The sequence below is a fragment of the Mobula hypostoma genome, chromosome 15 (assembly GCF_963921235.1).
Source record: "Mobula hypostoma chromosome 15, sMobHyp1.1, whole genome shotgun sequence".
In the NCBI taxonomy this organism is placed as follows: domain Eukaryota; kingdom Metazoa; phylum Chordata; class Chondrichthyes; order Myliobatiformes; family Myliobatidae; genus Mobula; species Mobula hypostoma.
This window is the reverse complement of record NC_086111.1, coordinates 44,054,318-44,070,727: the sequence shown is the minus strand read 5'-3', so window position 1 is coordinate 44,070,727 and position 16,410 is coordinate 44,054,318. Positions and strand designations below refer to the sequence as shown.

Sequence of the window (16,410 nt, the reverse complement as noted above, 5' to 3'; positions counted from 1 at the left end):
GACGTTGCCTTGTTTGGAGGGCGTACCTCATGAGAATATGTTGTGAACTTGGCCTTTTCCCCTTGGAGCGACGGGGGATGAGAGGTGACTTGATAGAGGTGGATAAAATGATGAGGGATATTGATCATGTGGATAGCCAGAGGCTTTTTCCTAGGGCTGAAGTGGCTAACACATGGTGGCATAGTTTCGAGGTGCTTGGAAATATGTACCGAGGGTAAGTTTTTCACACAGAGAGTGGTGGATGCGTGTAATGCGGTGGGCGGTGGTGGTGGAGGTGGATACAACAGGGTCTTTTAAGAGCCTCTGAGATTGGTACATAGAGCTTAGAAAAATAGAGGGCTATGCAGTAGGGAAATTCCAGGCAGGTTCTAGGGGAGGTTACAGAGTTGGCACAACATTGTGGGCTGAAGGGCCTGTAATGTGCTATAGATTTCTGTGTTCTATAACAAAAATGCCTTCCTTAATCTTGGCATTAATTATTCTGACTTGAATTATGAATTGAAATATCAAATATAGGCGATTTAAAAATAAAATGGTGTGTGATGGGGAAATTTCATGGTGATTTTCATGATCAGCAGCCCACAATCCATAAGGTACACTGGTCTTTTGTCTGGTGTAATCTACTTACATCCATCTGAAGACAGTAATGGAACTAGGTTTTGAGTTTTATCTGATAATTCAGTCTCAAGGACTACAGTAATGTGTGGCTAGACTTGAACTTGATTCCAAGATGCGCAGAATCATTACTAAAGTGAGCACATTTAACAAGAAAACATATTTGAGACAATTACTTTTAAGGAACAACACCCACAAAATGCTGGTGGAATGCAGCAGGCCAGGCAGCATCTATAGAAGTACAGTCGACACTTCGGGCCGAGACCCTTCGTCAGGACTAACGAAGTGTCTCAGTCCAAAACGTCGACTATACTACTTCTTGTAGATGCTGCCTGGCCTGCTGCGTTCCACCAGCATTTTGTGTGTGTTGCATGAATTTCCAGCATCTGCAGATTTCCTCGTGTTTGCACTTTTAAGGAGCATTTTGATTTCATATCAAATTTCTATTATATATTCCATTTGGCTAAGTTGTTGAAAATGGATTACAAATTTCTTCCTTCCATGTCATATAGTAGTTGCTAACAATCCTTTTTTAAAAAAGTACATTGCTATTGATGATGTTCAGTTGCTCCTGTGCGACAGTGGTGTGTATATCATTCTGTGATCAAAGGCTCAAAGCATTGATAATAGTGATTTTTCCAAAATGGTTGAACTGTGGTGTAATATTATTCATCATTATGCTGCAAATATTATTGTCAATGTGAAATTTCCACTGTCCTTAGCCCTTATCCACACTATCAGGTTGAAATGTGTCAGAGACTTGTACTCCTTGCTTACATGCTTTTCAAAATTAATCATGCTCTGTTTTCTGTTGCACGCAGGCAGCAAGTTGGCAATCTTGTACAACGTGCCTGTGTTCAAATCTTGAGCGTGTGCATTATTTTTTTCTTTTAAGTTACTCCAAGTTTATTTTAACAACTAAAATTTACATTTTGTCCTTATCTTGCATTGACATGAATCTTTTTCATAATTTTATGCTCTGACTTGTCACATTTGTTTCTGTTTGTAACTTTGTTGAAAATTAGAGGTAATGTAAAATATGTTAGTCTGCTCAATCATCTTTTGCTGCAAGTGAAAATTAATTTAATGCAGTTAAATCTTTTCTTGTTTTTATTTCCTGCACTTTAATGTATAAAAATATGAAAAATTAGTCAGAAGCCATCCAATCCAACATTATTTCATTGCCAGCTGCAGTTTAATACCATGCTAGTACCACCGACATTATATAGATCATCCAGATTCAAAGAAAAGACCACTATTTTGAAATAAGAAGATGACATTAAATAATGTTAATTAATAATGGTATATATTATTTAATTTCTGCATGGCATATGCCAAGTGCAGAGAGGCTAGAATTAAATTTGAGTGAAACTTTTGAAAGTCAAATGTTCTTGATTTATACTTTAATGATGAAATAGATGCAATTTTAAGAGTTATGTGTTCAATTGAACAAAAGACCAGCTTTAATTTGGTAGCTTTATATCACAAGATGCTAGAAGTAAAGTAGAAATAAAAAGAAGAATTGCCATTGCCAAAACCAACTTCCAAAAATGAAAACACGAGGAAATCTGCAGATGCCGGAATTTCAAGCAACACACGCAAAAGTTGCTGGTGAACGCAGCAGGCCAGGCAGCATTCCAAAAAATGAAACCATTTTTACCAACAGACACATTTCTATGACAACAAGGCTTAGGCTCCTAAAATGTTACATCTGGTCAATCATGCTGTATGCTTCTGAAACATGGACTATAACACCAGAACGCCAAAGAAACTTAGAAGCAACAGAAATGTGGTTTCTTAGAAGAATGCTGAAAATATTATATAGAGATAGGGTAACTAATGAGACAGTACTCCAATGTGCCCATACAAAAAGCTCTTTAATGAGAACATTAAATGAGAGGAAACTTAAATTCCTGGGCCATGTCACCAGAAAGGGAGAAATAGAATGCCTTATATTACAAGGCCTGGGAAACGCGGAAGAGGAAGGCAAAGAAGAAAATATATGGACACTGTGAAAGAACTAACAGATCTAAGTGTGCGAGATATCATTGACGCTGCATGGGACCGTTGGATGTGGAAAGCTATGGTCACCCAGGCGTGTAACGCGCAAGGCACATGAAGAAGAAGATGTGTTCAAATTTAAATGAGTTAATCACAGAATGTTCAAAGTTCAATCTTTGAGTGTACTGGAAATTATTTTTTGAGTAATTTGATCACACTTCAATTTTCCACTGATTTCAATCTTCAAATTTTGTATATCTTTAATTTCAGCTGCTCTTTTCTTTGTAACCTACGAGTGCACAAAGTCTGTGCTGGGTCCACTGCTATCTACTAAAGAGGCTCCACTTATTCATATGTTTGCTGCTTCTTTAGGAGAGTTGGTGAGTTTTGAATTTTTGCACTTTATATTAAAGTTTAAAATGAGTCAGTTCATTAAAAATAGTAAGTTTAATAACACTTTTAAAATGAAGAAATTATCTTTACTACTTGACAGTAGTTGTCACTAACATTTACATGGAGTATTACATCATATTTGGAGGAAGAGTGCAGTCAGCGATGTCATAATAAGATTGCTGCATTGGGGAAGATTTTTTAAAAATATAGATTCCCTCAATATTTAAACTAGGGATTATTACAATTGTGGGTGGGGGGGGGCGGGAAGCATTGAACTTGCTCAGGATCTAATAGAGTATCTAATAGAGTATTTGGAGGGGATGGCTTGATACAGGTCTTCAAGACTATGAAATGCTTTGAAATGGAAGGGAAAAGAATTTAATTTGTTGAGAAGACCAGAAAAAGTTGCCTTAAGTACTCAAATAAAATAAAATCCTTTTTAGTTGTACTCATAACTCTTCACTCAGGCAATGACTGAAATGTAGAACCTACACTCAGGCAGGGCAGTTAAAATGGATGGATGTAAGAGGAAGATGAGTGTATGAGCAAAGATAAATGGGTAGATAGATGGATATGTTGATGGAATTGGATAAAAGAGTTTAGGTTTTATTTGTATAAATGTAAGATATGATACTGAACTATTGGAAAAGATGATCAAAAGTTGTGCAGAAGGTAATTTAAAGAAGCATCTTAGAGGATTTTTAAAAAAATAGTTAGGAAGGGAATTTTGGCAGCAGGACTAGACAGCTGCTCATAATTTAATTTTAAATTTGGATTGGGCAAAGAAGGCCCAAATTGGAGGAATACAGTGATCTGAGAGTTAAAGGACTGGAGGATGTTCCAGACATAAGAAAACCATGAATAGATTTAAAAATCTGGTTGAAAATCTGCAGTTAAATTATTAAACTGGAAGCTAATATACTTTGCCATGCATCAGAGTAAGAGGGTTTATGTCAGTTTCTTTGCTATGCACTGCTAAGAAAATATGATATCTCATGTGTTTACATTTTTTGCTTTAATATTTTGTGTTGCTGTCATGTTTATAAAGAATTACAGGATGCATTTATATGCTGTAATGCACAGAAATATGATTTGGCTGGTTGATTTAACTGGTGGTGGATAAAGAGCTGAAATTCTGGTTCAGTCATGGGATTTTTACCGATCTTGAAATGAAGAACATGTTTTTTTAAAATCCAGACATAATTGATGTCAAAGTCAGTTGTACGTGTGTAATTATTTGGTGTTTGTTTTCCCTCAGCTTTTGAATTTTATTTATTTTCAGATGTGCCTGAGGCACTCTACATATTGATCTCAAAATCATGACTTCAAGTGTTTCAATATGCGTAATCACTTCAGTGACTATTATTACACCAAGGTTCTGGCCCTATGATTCAGGTGTCCCAGTTTGACACGAGCAGTCAGGAACAAGATTCATACATAAAAAGTTTCATGGCTGCATATTTGAGTATTGTAGATTATTACTAATTTTGAAATGAAAACCATGTGTAGTGTTTTTGTTGTATTTGCAGAAACTATCTAAAATGTTTTGCTGCAAAAGTGAATCTCAAAAGGGTTATGATACTGCGCTGCTGTTATTCCTTCAGCACCATATTTTTCACGGATCCTTGTTCTGGTTTAACTTCATTTGTATTCCATGTATGTATTTCTAGAGAGCTCATTTGTCAAGTTGAAGTGAATCGCTTACTTGCATTTATAAACCCTATTCTCCCTGAAGACATGCTAGAAAATACTCTGTGACATGACAGGGCAAAGCAATTGGCAACCATTTAACTTGACATGTCAACTCAACCACAAATTTTTGGATGCAAAAAGCTGCTTAAAACAAAATGCTTTGCGTTAATAAAGGAAGACAATGTCTGTTTTAATTACTTACTAAGTGAGCCTTAGGTGGTTTCTTTGGTAGCATGATATTATCGAGAACAATACATTTCTTAAGTTTATAAAATTACTTCAGCTGTGGAATTTTTGTGTGTCATTCTGAAGATTTAGGTTTTTGTAGTAGTTGGGATACGAACTCTGGGTGGCACAATGATGTACAGGTAGTGTTGCAGCTTGACTGATTAATGACCTGCCTTTGCTGATCTCTGGTGTTGACTGTTTCAAGTCTGCATATTGTACCTGTGACTGCATGGGTTTCTCCCTGGCGTTTTTATTTCCTCCTGTATCATTGGTAGGTTAATTGACTACTTTAAATTACCCATCATAAATTAGGTGTATGATGAGAAAAGTCATGAGTATGTGAGAGAGAAGTAGATTTCAGGGAAATGAATGGAGTTGGAGGGTTTGTTATGAGAGCTAGTGGAAAAACTCGATTGGTCAAATGTTCTCCTGTGCCATTAGGCAACATGAGTATTCTGATATTAACATTGTAATGAGACGAATAATCATGTCCAGCTAACCTATTTATTTCTGAATTTTAATTTGCAAAGGCTTTACTTGAGCAGCCAGCTACAACAGTGTTTTAGTCTTTTGAGTAATGAGCTGCCTGTCAAACTGGAAGCTACTACACTGCTGTTCATCTTTTGCACAGTCCTCACTCCTGTTGACCCACTAAGGGTCAACATCTACGTCTTTTGACTTCGGGAAACTTTTCCACCATTCTGATATATTGATCCTCTTCATAATCTGTCCAATTGCCCAACCCCTGATAACCCTGTGATTTTGGTCTCTTATGCCAATGTGAGAGCATTCTTCAGGAGGGTGAACCCACGGAAAGCATCTGGCCCAGACAGGGTACCCAGGTGAGTACTGAAGTGCTGTGCTGATCAACTGGCTAGAGTGTTCACTGATACCTTTTAACCTCTCACTTTGGCAGTCTGAGGTGCCCACCTGCTCCAAACAGGCTCAATTATACCAGTACCCATGAAGAACGTGGTAATCTGCCTCAAAGGCTGTCGTCCAGTAGCACTTAAATCCATTGTGATGAAGTGCTTTGAGAGGTTGCTGATAAGCATATCAGCTCCTTCCTGAGAAGCTACTTGGATCTGCTCCGATTTGCCTACCGTTACAACAGGTCAGCAGTAGATGCTATTTCATTGGCTCTTCACTCAACTCTAAATCATATGGACAGTGAACATTCATACATCAGGATGCTCTTTGTTGACTACAGATCTGCATTCAATACTATCATTCCCTCATAACTAATCAAAAAGCTCCAAGACCTAGGCCTCAATATCTCCTTGTGCAACTGAATTCTCGATTTTTTTCACTTGCAGACCCCAGTCAATTTGGATTGCTAACAGCATCTCCTCCACAATCACCAACAGCATAGGTGCACCAGAAGGCTGAGTGCTTAGCCACCTGCTCTACTTGTGTTATACTTAGGACTGTGAGGCTACGCACAGCTCCAATGCCATTTTCAGGTTTGCTGCGACACCACTGTCATAGGCTGAATCAAAAGTAGTAATGAATCAGCATATAGGAGGGAGATTGAAAATCTGACTGAACGGTGCCACAACAACAATTTCAAACTTAATATTTGTAAGACCAAGGAACTGATTATTGACTGTAGGAGGAAGAATCTGGAGGTTCATGAGCCAGTCCTCACAGGGGGATCAGAGATGGAGAGTGTCAGCAGCTTTAAATTCCTTGGTGTTAATGGATCTGAGGATTAGAGGATCTGTCATGGGTCCAGCACAAAAGTGCCATTACAAAGAAAGCACATCAGCCTTTTACTTTCTTAGAAGTTTGCAATGATTTAGCATGTCATCCAAAGCTTAGGCAGACTTTCATAGATGTGTGGCCTTGCATCACAAAAGTTCAAACATCAAAGTAGATTTTATTATCAAAGTACATATGTCACCATATACACCCCTGAGGTTCATTTTCTTGTGGGCATACTCAACAATAATAGTAAATATAACAGAATCAATGGAAGTCCACTCACTAGGGCATTCAACCAATGCTCTTGAACTGCAAAAGACTACAGAAAGTTGTGGATGTACCCAGTCCATCATGGGTAAAGCCCTCCCTACCATGGAGCACATGTACAAAGAACATCCATCATCAGCGATCCTCCACCATCCAGGCTATGCTCTCTTCTTACTGCTGTCTTCAGGAAGGAGGTACAGGAGCCTTAGAATCCACACCAACCAGTTCAGGAACAGTTATTACCCCTCAACCATCAGGCTATTGAATCAGAGGGGATACACCCTTGACTGTGTGGCTAGGAACAGCTTAAATGCCATCTATAAAGTCACTGATGATACAACTATTGTTGGCAGAAAGTCGGATGGTGATGAGAGGATGTACAAGAGCAAAATGTTTCAGCTGGTTGAGTGGTGTCACAGCAACAACCTTGCACTCAACATCAGTAGGACCAAAGAAGTGATTGTGGGGTTCAGAAGGGTAAGACAAGGGAACACACACCAGTCCTCGAAGGAGGATTGGAAGTGGAGAGAGTGAGCACTTTCAAGTTCCTGGGTGTCAATATCTGGTCCATTTTTGGATCCAGCGTATCAATGCAGTTACAAAGAAGGCATGAGAGCGGCTTTATTTCATTCGGAGTTTGAGGAGATTTGGTACATCACCAAAGACAGTCGGAAATTTCTACAGGTGGCAACCGTGCAGAGCATTCTGACTGGCTTCATCACTGTTTCAAATAGGGGGCTACCGCACAGGATTGCAATAAGCTGCAGAAAGTGGTAAACCTAATCAGCTCCATCATGAGCACTAGCCTCCTAGTATCCAGGACATCTTCAAGGACCGATGCCTCAAAAAGGCGGCATCCATCATTAAGGACTGCCATCAACCAGGTCTTGCCTTGTTCTCATTGCTTTCATCAGGAACGAGGTACAGAAGCCTGAAGGCACCCACTCAACCAAAGTAAATACTACTTTGCTACTTTTTTTTATTTCTAATTTTGCACTAATTTAACTGCTTTATATATCTATATATATTTTTACTATAATTCACATTTTTTCTGTTATTATGTGTTGCATTGTATGGCTTCCTCAAAGACAACAAATTTCATGGCCTATGCCGGTGATATTAAATCTGATTCTGAACTTTGCTCACCCCGAAAACCGAACTGTTTGCACAGCCTATGGACTCACTTTCAAGGACTTTTCATCATGTTCGTGAGATTTATTGCTTACTATTACATGTTTTGTGTTTGTATTGTTGTCTTTTCCACAAATGACTTTTCATTGATTATATGGGGTTTCTTTGTATCCACTGTGAACGCCTGCAAAAAATTGAATCTCACGGTTGTATATGGTAATAATAAATTTACTTTAAACTTCGAACTTTTAAATTCATGTTGGCTCTGCTTGATAAACTCGTTCTTTTCCTACTGTTAATTTATTTCATGCTTGATTATGATTTCCACAAACCTCTACCATTGAAGTTAACTCATTTTTGTAGGTTTTTGGTGTATTGCTATTTTCCCTTTATTTAATGGCAAGGATGCAATATTATAGTTAACTGTGTTTTTTGCATCTTTGCAATCCATTGTGACCAGATGAATTAGTAATTCTCCTTTTAATATTTTTTCTCACTCCTTGCCATCAAATCATTTTTTAAAACCTTCATGCTATTTACTTTCGTTCTGAAGACTGAGGAGTAATGTTAACATTTTAAAAGCCCAGTTTCTTCCCTTGGTAATTTCTTGTCATCTTTTTTGACTCTGTTCAAATTTGAGTGTTGACCTATTTTGTTGAAACTTTTCCATTTTAATTCTTATTTTTATAATGATTATTAAATCAGTCTTGCTGTGCATATTTATTATAAACCTACATTCATTTTTGTTTTTAACTTTGATTCTGTGTATTAAACATCCATTTTGTTTTTCAAAGAAATATGGCTAGTTTCTACCTGAACTTCTCTCATTGATTGCCTTTCAGTACTAATACTCTGATATAATTTTGCTTGATCTCTTAAATGTTACAATTGATGCTTCTCCAGATGGACATTTTGCCTCTGATTTCCAGTCTTTTTCCTCAGTGGCTCTAAACCACTATTAGCTATGTAATCTCCTCCTGCAATACACTTCACCTGTTATATTTTATTTCCCAGGATTAGTACTACCACTGTTTCTCCTTGCATTGGATTCATGTTGATAGAGAAATTTTTTTTTGTTTTCCTACCCTGTTCTTACATGTCAATGTAGAGCAATTAATAACTCAAAAATACTTTTTAATCACAGCATTTGAGTACATTGCTTGGAACATTTCACCAATCTCTTCACAGTTTGGACCACAAAAAAAAAGTACAGAAATGTAACAACTTGATTTGATTCTATTTAGTGCTGCAGTACAGTTCCAACTTTAATCAATTCTTTTCTACTCTCCTTTCTTCTCTATAAATGCTGAGTTCTTGGTAACTAAGAATAAGACTCCATTCCACAGCCACTCCGGTGAATGATACCTGTAATCTATCAAGTAGGGTGCCCGGAGGGGAAGGCCCGGAATCCTCGGCTTTGCTTGTTACTCGGCAGCCAGGACAGGGTCAAGACGCTCGGCAGAGATGATGCTCGGTGTCGAAGGGCTGGTCGGAGGCTCGAAGTTTTCGATTGACTGAGTCGGCTGGGGTTGGGTGCTTCCAATGTATCGACAGTTGTCGGTGCCTGGAGGTTTATGGCAGAGAGAGTTTCTCCCTTCTGCCACCTGCTATCGGGGACTATCGGGAGTCGATCGGAACTTTGAGACTTTTTTTTTACTGTTCCCATGGTCTGTTCTTTATCAAATTATGGTATTGCTTTGCACTGCTATAACTATATGTTATAATTATGTGGTCTTGTCAGTGTCAGTCTTTGGTTTGTCCTTTTTTTGTGATATCACTCTGGAGGAATATTGTATCATTTCTTAATGCATGCATGCATGCATTTCTAAATGACAATAAACGAGGACTGAGTGTCCTCATAATCTAATCTAATCTAATCTAAGACTCCATTCCTAGGCTTTTCTCAATGCAATGACATTATAATATATCATCAGTTCCTCCAATGAATTAATAATTGAACTACTGGTGTTAACATATAAAATTTAATACACCTTGTACTTTCACTATTTCCTCTTTCTGCAAATGTGTTCCTTTGTTATTGTAATGCACGCAACTGTCAATCGACCTCCTGCTCTAATAGAATTCCCTGCATTCAACTGGTTTCAATAAATCCATTAAAAGTATTGAACACTGTGACCATCCCATTCTGTTTAGTTACGCCAACTGGTTTAGCATGTGTTTCTGCCATCTTGTGTTTACTGTCTGCTGTATAGTCAGTACAATAATTCTGAATGTTGCCTGTACAAAATCATGGCCTAATAATGATTTCTGTTCTTCAAGTTATTGCAAAGAAAGAAAAATTGTCTAAGTTACTGAGACCTTGAAAAGAATTGGATGTTAATAATTATCTGAGGACTGCATATACAGTATATTAAGGTACTAATTGCCAATGATGGTGACACACTACATGTACCATATTGCGCAGTTTGCAATGGCAGTTATCTCATTTTGTTAGTTTTTTTTTTAGCTAGTTTCTTTCTCCAAGTGACCAGCAAGGGAGTTACTGAAGAATAAAGTCCAGTTATTTTTCAGACTGTATGGGAGAATAATGGTCCATTGTTTTCAGCGTTGTTAAATATGAGACAATCTTGCTGATGACTGCAAATTGTTTGAGGAGGTAAAATATCTATGTTGAACAGTGACAGCCTTTGTCTTCTCAATGAAGTCTTTGGATTCCTAAATATAAATGCAAATAGAAATGCAAAAGTTTAGAACAAGAGTTGGCCATTTTGTTGCTTGAGCCAGCTCCATGTTCAGCAAGGTCTTGACTGATTTGAAAATTACAGAGCAAACCTCTTCTATATTTCCACTTTTTCACAGTAAGCTTTTACCTCCTGGCTAATTGAGGATCTATCTACTTCTGCCTTAAAAATATTCAAAGGCTCTGCTTCTAAAGTGCTCTTGTCTTTTGAAGAAGATATTTCCAAAAACTTGGAAAGATGTGCTCTATTTTCATCATGGTAAACACCATTTACTTATTCTACAAATGAAACAGTGTGGCCACTTCAATGTTCCAAAATCCTCTTCCACTTTGATAAAATATTCATTCCTTTATTGTCCTTAAGTGTGGTTTTATCAACAGTCCTTCAATGCCGAGCGTAGAACGGCCCAGTACGGCTTTTTGACCTACAATGTAGTGCTGACCTCTCAACCTGCTATAACCTTTCCCAACCCCAGAGTGCTTCATTTTTTCTTCATCCATGTGCCTATCTAAATGTCTTTTAAATGTCCCTAATGTGCCACTAAACAAATCTGCTCTTGTACAAGAATTATATTACAGACTAAAAGGCAAGTGAATTTGGGGCCAAAGTACCTAAACCATAAGGCATAGGAGCAGCGGTTAGGCTATTCAGCCCATATGATCATGGTTGATTTATTTTCCCTCTCAATCCCATTCTCCTGCTTTCTCTCCATAACCTTTGACACATTTACAAATCAAAAACCATCAACCTCCACTTGAAATACACCCATTGACTTGGCCTCCTCAGCTGTCTGTAGTGACAAATTCCACAGATTCACCACCTTCTGTGTCCAAACAAATTACTCCTATTCTGAGGCTGTGCCCCCTGGTCCTAGACTCTCACTACTGGGAAAAGTCCATTTCACATGCACTCTTTCTTGGCCTTTTAATGTATAAATGTACATTGGAATATAGAAACACCATTAAAGCTGGGTTATCTGAACATGGACAGCTAGGTTTGTCCTTTTACCATTTAATCACTTATAATATTTTTAAAAATTATATAAATATTTCATCTTGGGTGTAATAAGAGTACAGTGGTTTATATAATTTGATAAATAAGTATTAACTTTATCTGCTTACGTTGAATTGTGTGTTTGATGCTAAATCAGTAAATGCTGCTGAATAGAAATGTACAGGTAGTCTCATGGAATGGTCTAAAATCCACCTGATTACATACTGCTAAACTTAAAGAATATTAAAAGCTGAAATATCTGATTACGGAAATCTACATAATATGTAGATTGCATTGTGTTAGAAATCGCGTTTCTAACACTTTAGAAGGAAATGTATGATGTGCTTTCTGTTTGAAGACTTAAGATCATCAAATTTATAATGGCATTTGCTTTTAAGTTGTAGTCAAGAAATTGTGACAATTCAGTTTAACAGTTCAGTAGGGAAAGGGGTTTGTAAAAGCAAATTCTGCAGTATTGGTAATCTGAAATGTTGGTTAAAAACTCCATGGTCAGGCAGTATCAAGAAGAAAAAAATCGTTTAACTTGTCTGAACAAACTGTAAAATTTATTATAATTTATGATGAAATGGTGGGTCAGAAGGTTAAGTTTACAGGAAAACTTGAGTTTCTTTTGTTACTTATTGATTTACAAGTTGGCTTAATGATGCAAAAAATAATGCCAGAGCTTTTTACTTTTGTCTGCACGTACTTTTTGTTTGCTTCCATTTACAGTGTTGCTAAGGATCAGTACCTATCTTTGACCTTGCTAATGTGCTAACAGATTAGAAATGTTATGGTACATATGTTATTTCATTTGGAGGGCAGCAATGTAGCATAGTGGTTAGCACAATGTTATTTCAGCAACAGCGACCCAGGTTCAATTCTGCCACTATCTGTAGGAGTTTGTGTGTTCTCCCTGTGATTGATTGATTGATAGATACTTTATTGATCCCAAAGGAATTTTCAGTGTCACACTAGCATTAAAAATGCACAGATATACAAATATTAGAGGAGAAGTTGGAAAGAATAAAAAATGTTACCTCAAACAGTCTGCAGGAGGGGATCATCACTTCCCTGGTTTGTGTTTGTCTGTCATTGTCTGTATGTCACCATATACTACCCTGAGGTTCATCTTCCTGTAGACATTCAGTATAGAACAGAGAACTGCGATTGAATCAATGAAAAACTACGCACAAAGACTGACAAATAACTAATGTGCTAAAGAAGACTATCTGTGCAAATACAATTCTATTGATCATAATAAATAAGTAAATAAATAATAATGAGAACGCGAGTTGCAGAATCCTTAGAAGGTTGTGGAGTCAGTTCAAAGTTGAGGTGAGTGCAGTTAACCACACTGGTTCAGAAGCCTGTTTGTTCAAAAATCTGGTGGTATGCAAGCTAAGGCTCCTGTACCTCCCTCCTGATGGCAATACTGTGAAGACAGCATAGCCTAGATGTTGGAGATCCTTGATGATAGATTCTTGTGGCAGCGCTCATTGTAAATATGCTCAATGGCGGGGAGGGGTTTGCCCGTGATGGACTGGGCTGGGCATGTAAATTCTGCACTGGCTGCATCCAGAGCTGAGGATCAAACCTGGATTGCTGGCAGTGCGAGACTGCAGCTGTACTATGCTTCCTAGATCAGAGAAGGAATGTCCTGATCAAATGATAGTACAGTTCTATATAGATAGTTAAAGGGCAGATTTCTATCATTCAACAGCAGACAATTCGATATCCACATTCATTTTTGAAGATGAGTTTCAGCAGCTCTTAAAATTGAAAATTTATTAGTAAACTACCTGGCAACACTGCCAACGGCATAGCTTGTTACAAAGCTATGATTAATTATTTTCCTAAATGCAATTATGAGGGGTGATTGATAAGTTCGAGACCTAAGGTAGAAGGAGTCAATTTTAGAAAACCTAGCACATTTACTTTTCCTACATTTACACACTTAGTCCAGCCGTCATGGAGCATACAGATCCCTTCTTTGTGGAAGGCGGCGTCTTGGACCTCCAGAAAGTGGTCCACAGCAGGGGTGATTGATAAGTTTGTGGCCTAAGGTAGAAGCAGATGAGTTATTAACTTCAAACTTTCTGCATTTTCACTCAAAAGTTGAACTGAACATGCATGTAATGAGAGCGGTATAACTCATCTCCTTCTACCTTAGACCACAAACTTATCAATTGCCCCTGCTGTGGACCACCTGGAGGTCCAAGACACTCTTATTACATGCACGTGCAGTTCAATTCTTTGAGTGATAATGCAGAAAGTTTGAAGTTAATAACTCATCTCTTTCTACCTTAGGCCACGATCTTATCAATCACCCCTGCTGTGGACCACTTCTACAAAGAAGGGATCTGTATGTTCCATGACCACTGGACTAAGTGTGTACATGTAGGAGGGGACTGTGTTGAAAAATAAATGTGTTAGGTTTTCTAAAATTGACTCCTTCTACCTTAGGCCACAAACTTATCAATCACCCCTCGTAGGTTGTTGTGAATTGCCTTTATGTACTATATCCATTCTTCAGTGCTGTAGTTCTGTGGCAGACCAAATTAATCTCCATTTGAATTGATGTGTGTAAGGGGCTCAGTGTTCCACAAAACTGTCATGTGTTGCATCTATTGAAGTTTTTCATTGCTTTGCCTTGTACAGTTTATGTGTCTATTTTGAAATAGCAGGTTACAGTATATGAGTTTGCAGACAAGAGAAAAGAGATTCATTTATTGTCAGATCCCTGATGTACCAAATGCCTCAGTTTTAATTCTTGGTAATAAGGCATTTAGGGTTCTCCACATCAATGGTGAATGATTCTTTTCTCGTCCAGCTTGAAGTTTATTTCTCTAATTTGTATCCTGATTCTCTTTTAGCATGAACGAATTATTGATAAGAGAAAACATCATTCCAGTGAACTTTTTGAATTGGAATATCGTAATATGCAAGTAAAAATAACTAGTATAAAAACAGGGCTATCTTAGATGGCATGGTTGGTCCGAACGGCCTGTTTCTGTGCTGTATGATCATTCCAGCATCTGCAGAATTCCTGTTGTTTATGACCATTCATTCATTCATTGTGATATAGTGTGGAATAGGCCCTTCCAGCTCTTCAAGCCCAGCAACCCCCAATGTAACTAGCCAAATCACGGGACAATTTGCAATGACCAATTAACCTAGCAACCGGTACGTCTTTGGACTGTGGGAGAAAATTGGAGCACTTGGAGGAAGCCCACACGGTCATGGGAAGAATGCACAAACTCCTTACTGACAGCGGTGGGAAATGAGCCAAGGTCGATGGTACTGTAAATCTTCGTGTGAACCTCTATGTTACCATGCCGTCCCATGACTATGACTAAATGGCCATGATAATCTAACTTTATTGATCTTGGTTATTTTTGAATTGTGTCAGAATTAGGCCATTAGAAAAAAGGTAATTGTAAGAATCAAAAGGCAACTTGGAATGAAACAAGACACAATCAGATGCACGACAGCTGTGGCAGGGTTTGCTTGCCATTACTTCCTACAGAGCAAAATATGACACTATAAATTGCAGTGATGCTTCACTCTCTGATGAATTCATTGGCTCCCCACTGGGTCAACATAATGTCATGGTGCTATTTATCAATTGCAGTCCGGCACTCAAAGCCATCATCCCTTCAGTACTAATCTGTGCCTCTGTCTCTGCCACCCAAATTTCAACTTCCTTACCAGGAAGCACCACTCTCTGCAGATCAGTGGTAGCATCTCCAATCAACATAAGTGCATCTCAAGGATGACTGTGTAGCCCACTACTACTCTTTCTCCACTCATCACTGTGTGGCTGACATCCCACCTCTAAGGCCATTTATAAATTCACCAAACATACCACCGTTGTTGGGAGAATTACATATGGAGACAGGAGTGAGATAGATTGGCTGGTTGAGTGGTGACACAACGAGAATCCCACTCCACTTGAGCAAAACCAAGGAATGGAGAGTAGACTTTAGGAAAGGAAAATCAGGAGAACACAAGGGATTACTGGTGAGAAGTGTGAGCAGCTTCAATTTTTAAAAATACCAGCTTGGAGGATCTACCATGGACCCAACATGTAGATGTAATCACAAAAAAGAAGGCATGCCAGCAGTTCAACTTCATTAGGTGTTTGAGGAAATTCAGTATGTCACCAAAGACTTAGAAATGCTACAGTGGGTTGTAGACTCAGCCAGCTCCATCATCAACACAACCCTCTCTACCATCATGGACATCTTCAAAAGGTGTGCCTCAAGAAGGCAGTATCCGTTACCAAGGATCCTTACCATCCAGGACATGCCCTCTTCTCATTACTACCTTTTGGAAAGGAGGTACAGGAGCTTGAAGACCGACACTCAACGTTTTAGAAGTAGCTTCTTCCCCTTTACCATCAGAAGAAGAAAAATGGACAATGTACAATAGCTCATTATTCCTTTCCTGTTGTATTATTTAATTGTTGTAATTCATGGTAATTGCTGCTGCATAAAAAGGTCTTACCTCTAAAGCAGTGGTAATCTGCATTATGTTCTGAAACTCAAGTATTTGAATATTTGTTCCACTAATATATTACATATTTCTGGATATGTGATTCGGTCACTTGTGTTTGTTGTTTCATTTGAAAATGTTTTGGTATAATGAAGTGTTTGTTATTATGTCAAGATAATATCTAGTA

The 16,410-nt window shown here is 38.1% G+C and overlaps 1 protein-coding gene across 3 annotated transcripts in view; it reads left to right on the top strand.

Moving 5' to 3' along the window:
- slc25a26 (solute carrier family 25 member 26) overlaps window positions 1–16,410 on the top strand; it is a 246,116-nt gene that overhangs the window by 23,144 nt on the left and 206,562 nt on the right. For all 3 annotated transcript variants that reach the window (XM_063067949.1, XM_063067950.1, XM_063067948.1), the window contains exon 3: window positions 2,887–2,996. In XM_063067949.1, coding sequence (XP_062924019.1) covers window positions 2,887–2,996 — 110 coding nt within the window. The remainder of the gene's footprint in view (window positions 1–2,886; window positions 2,997–16,410) is intronic.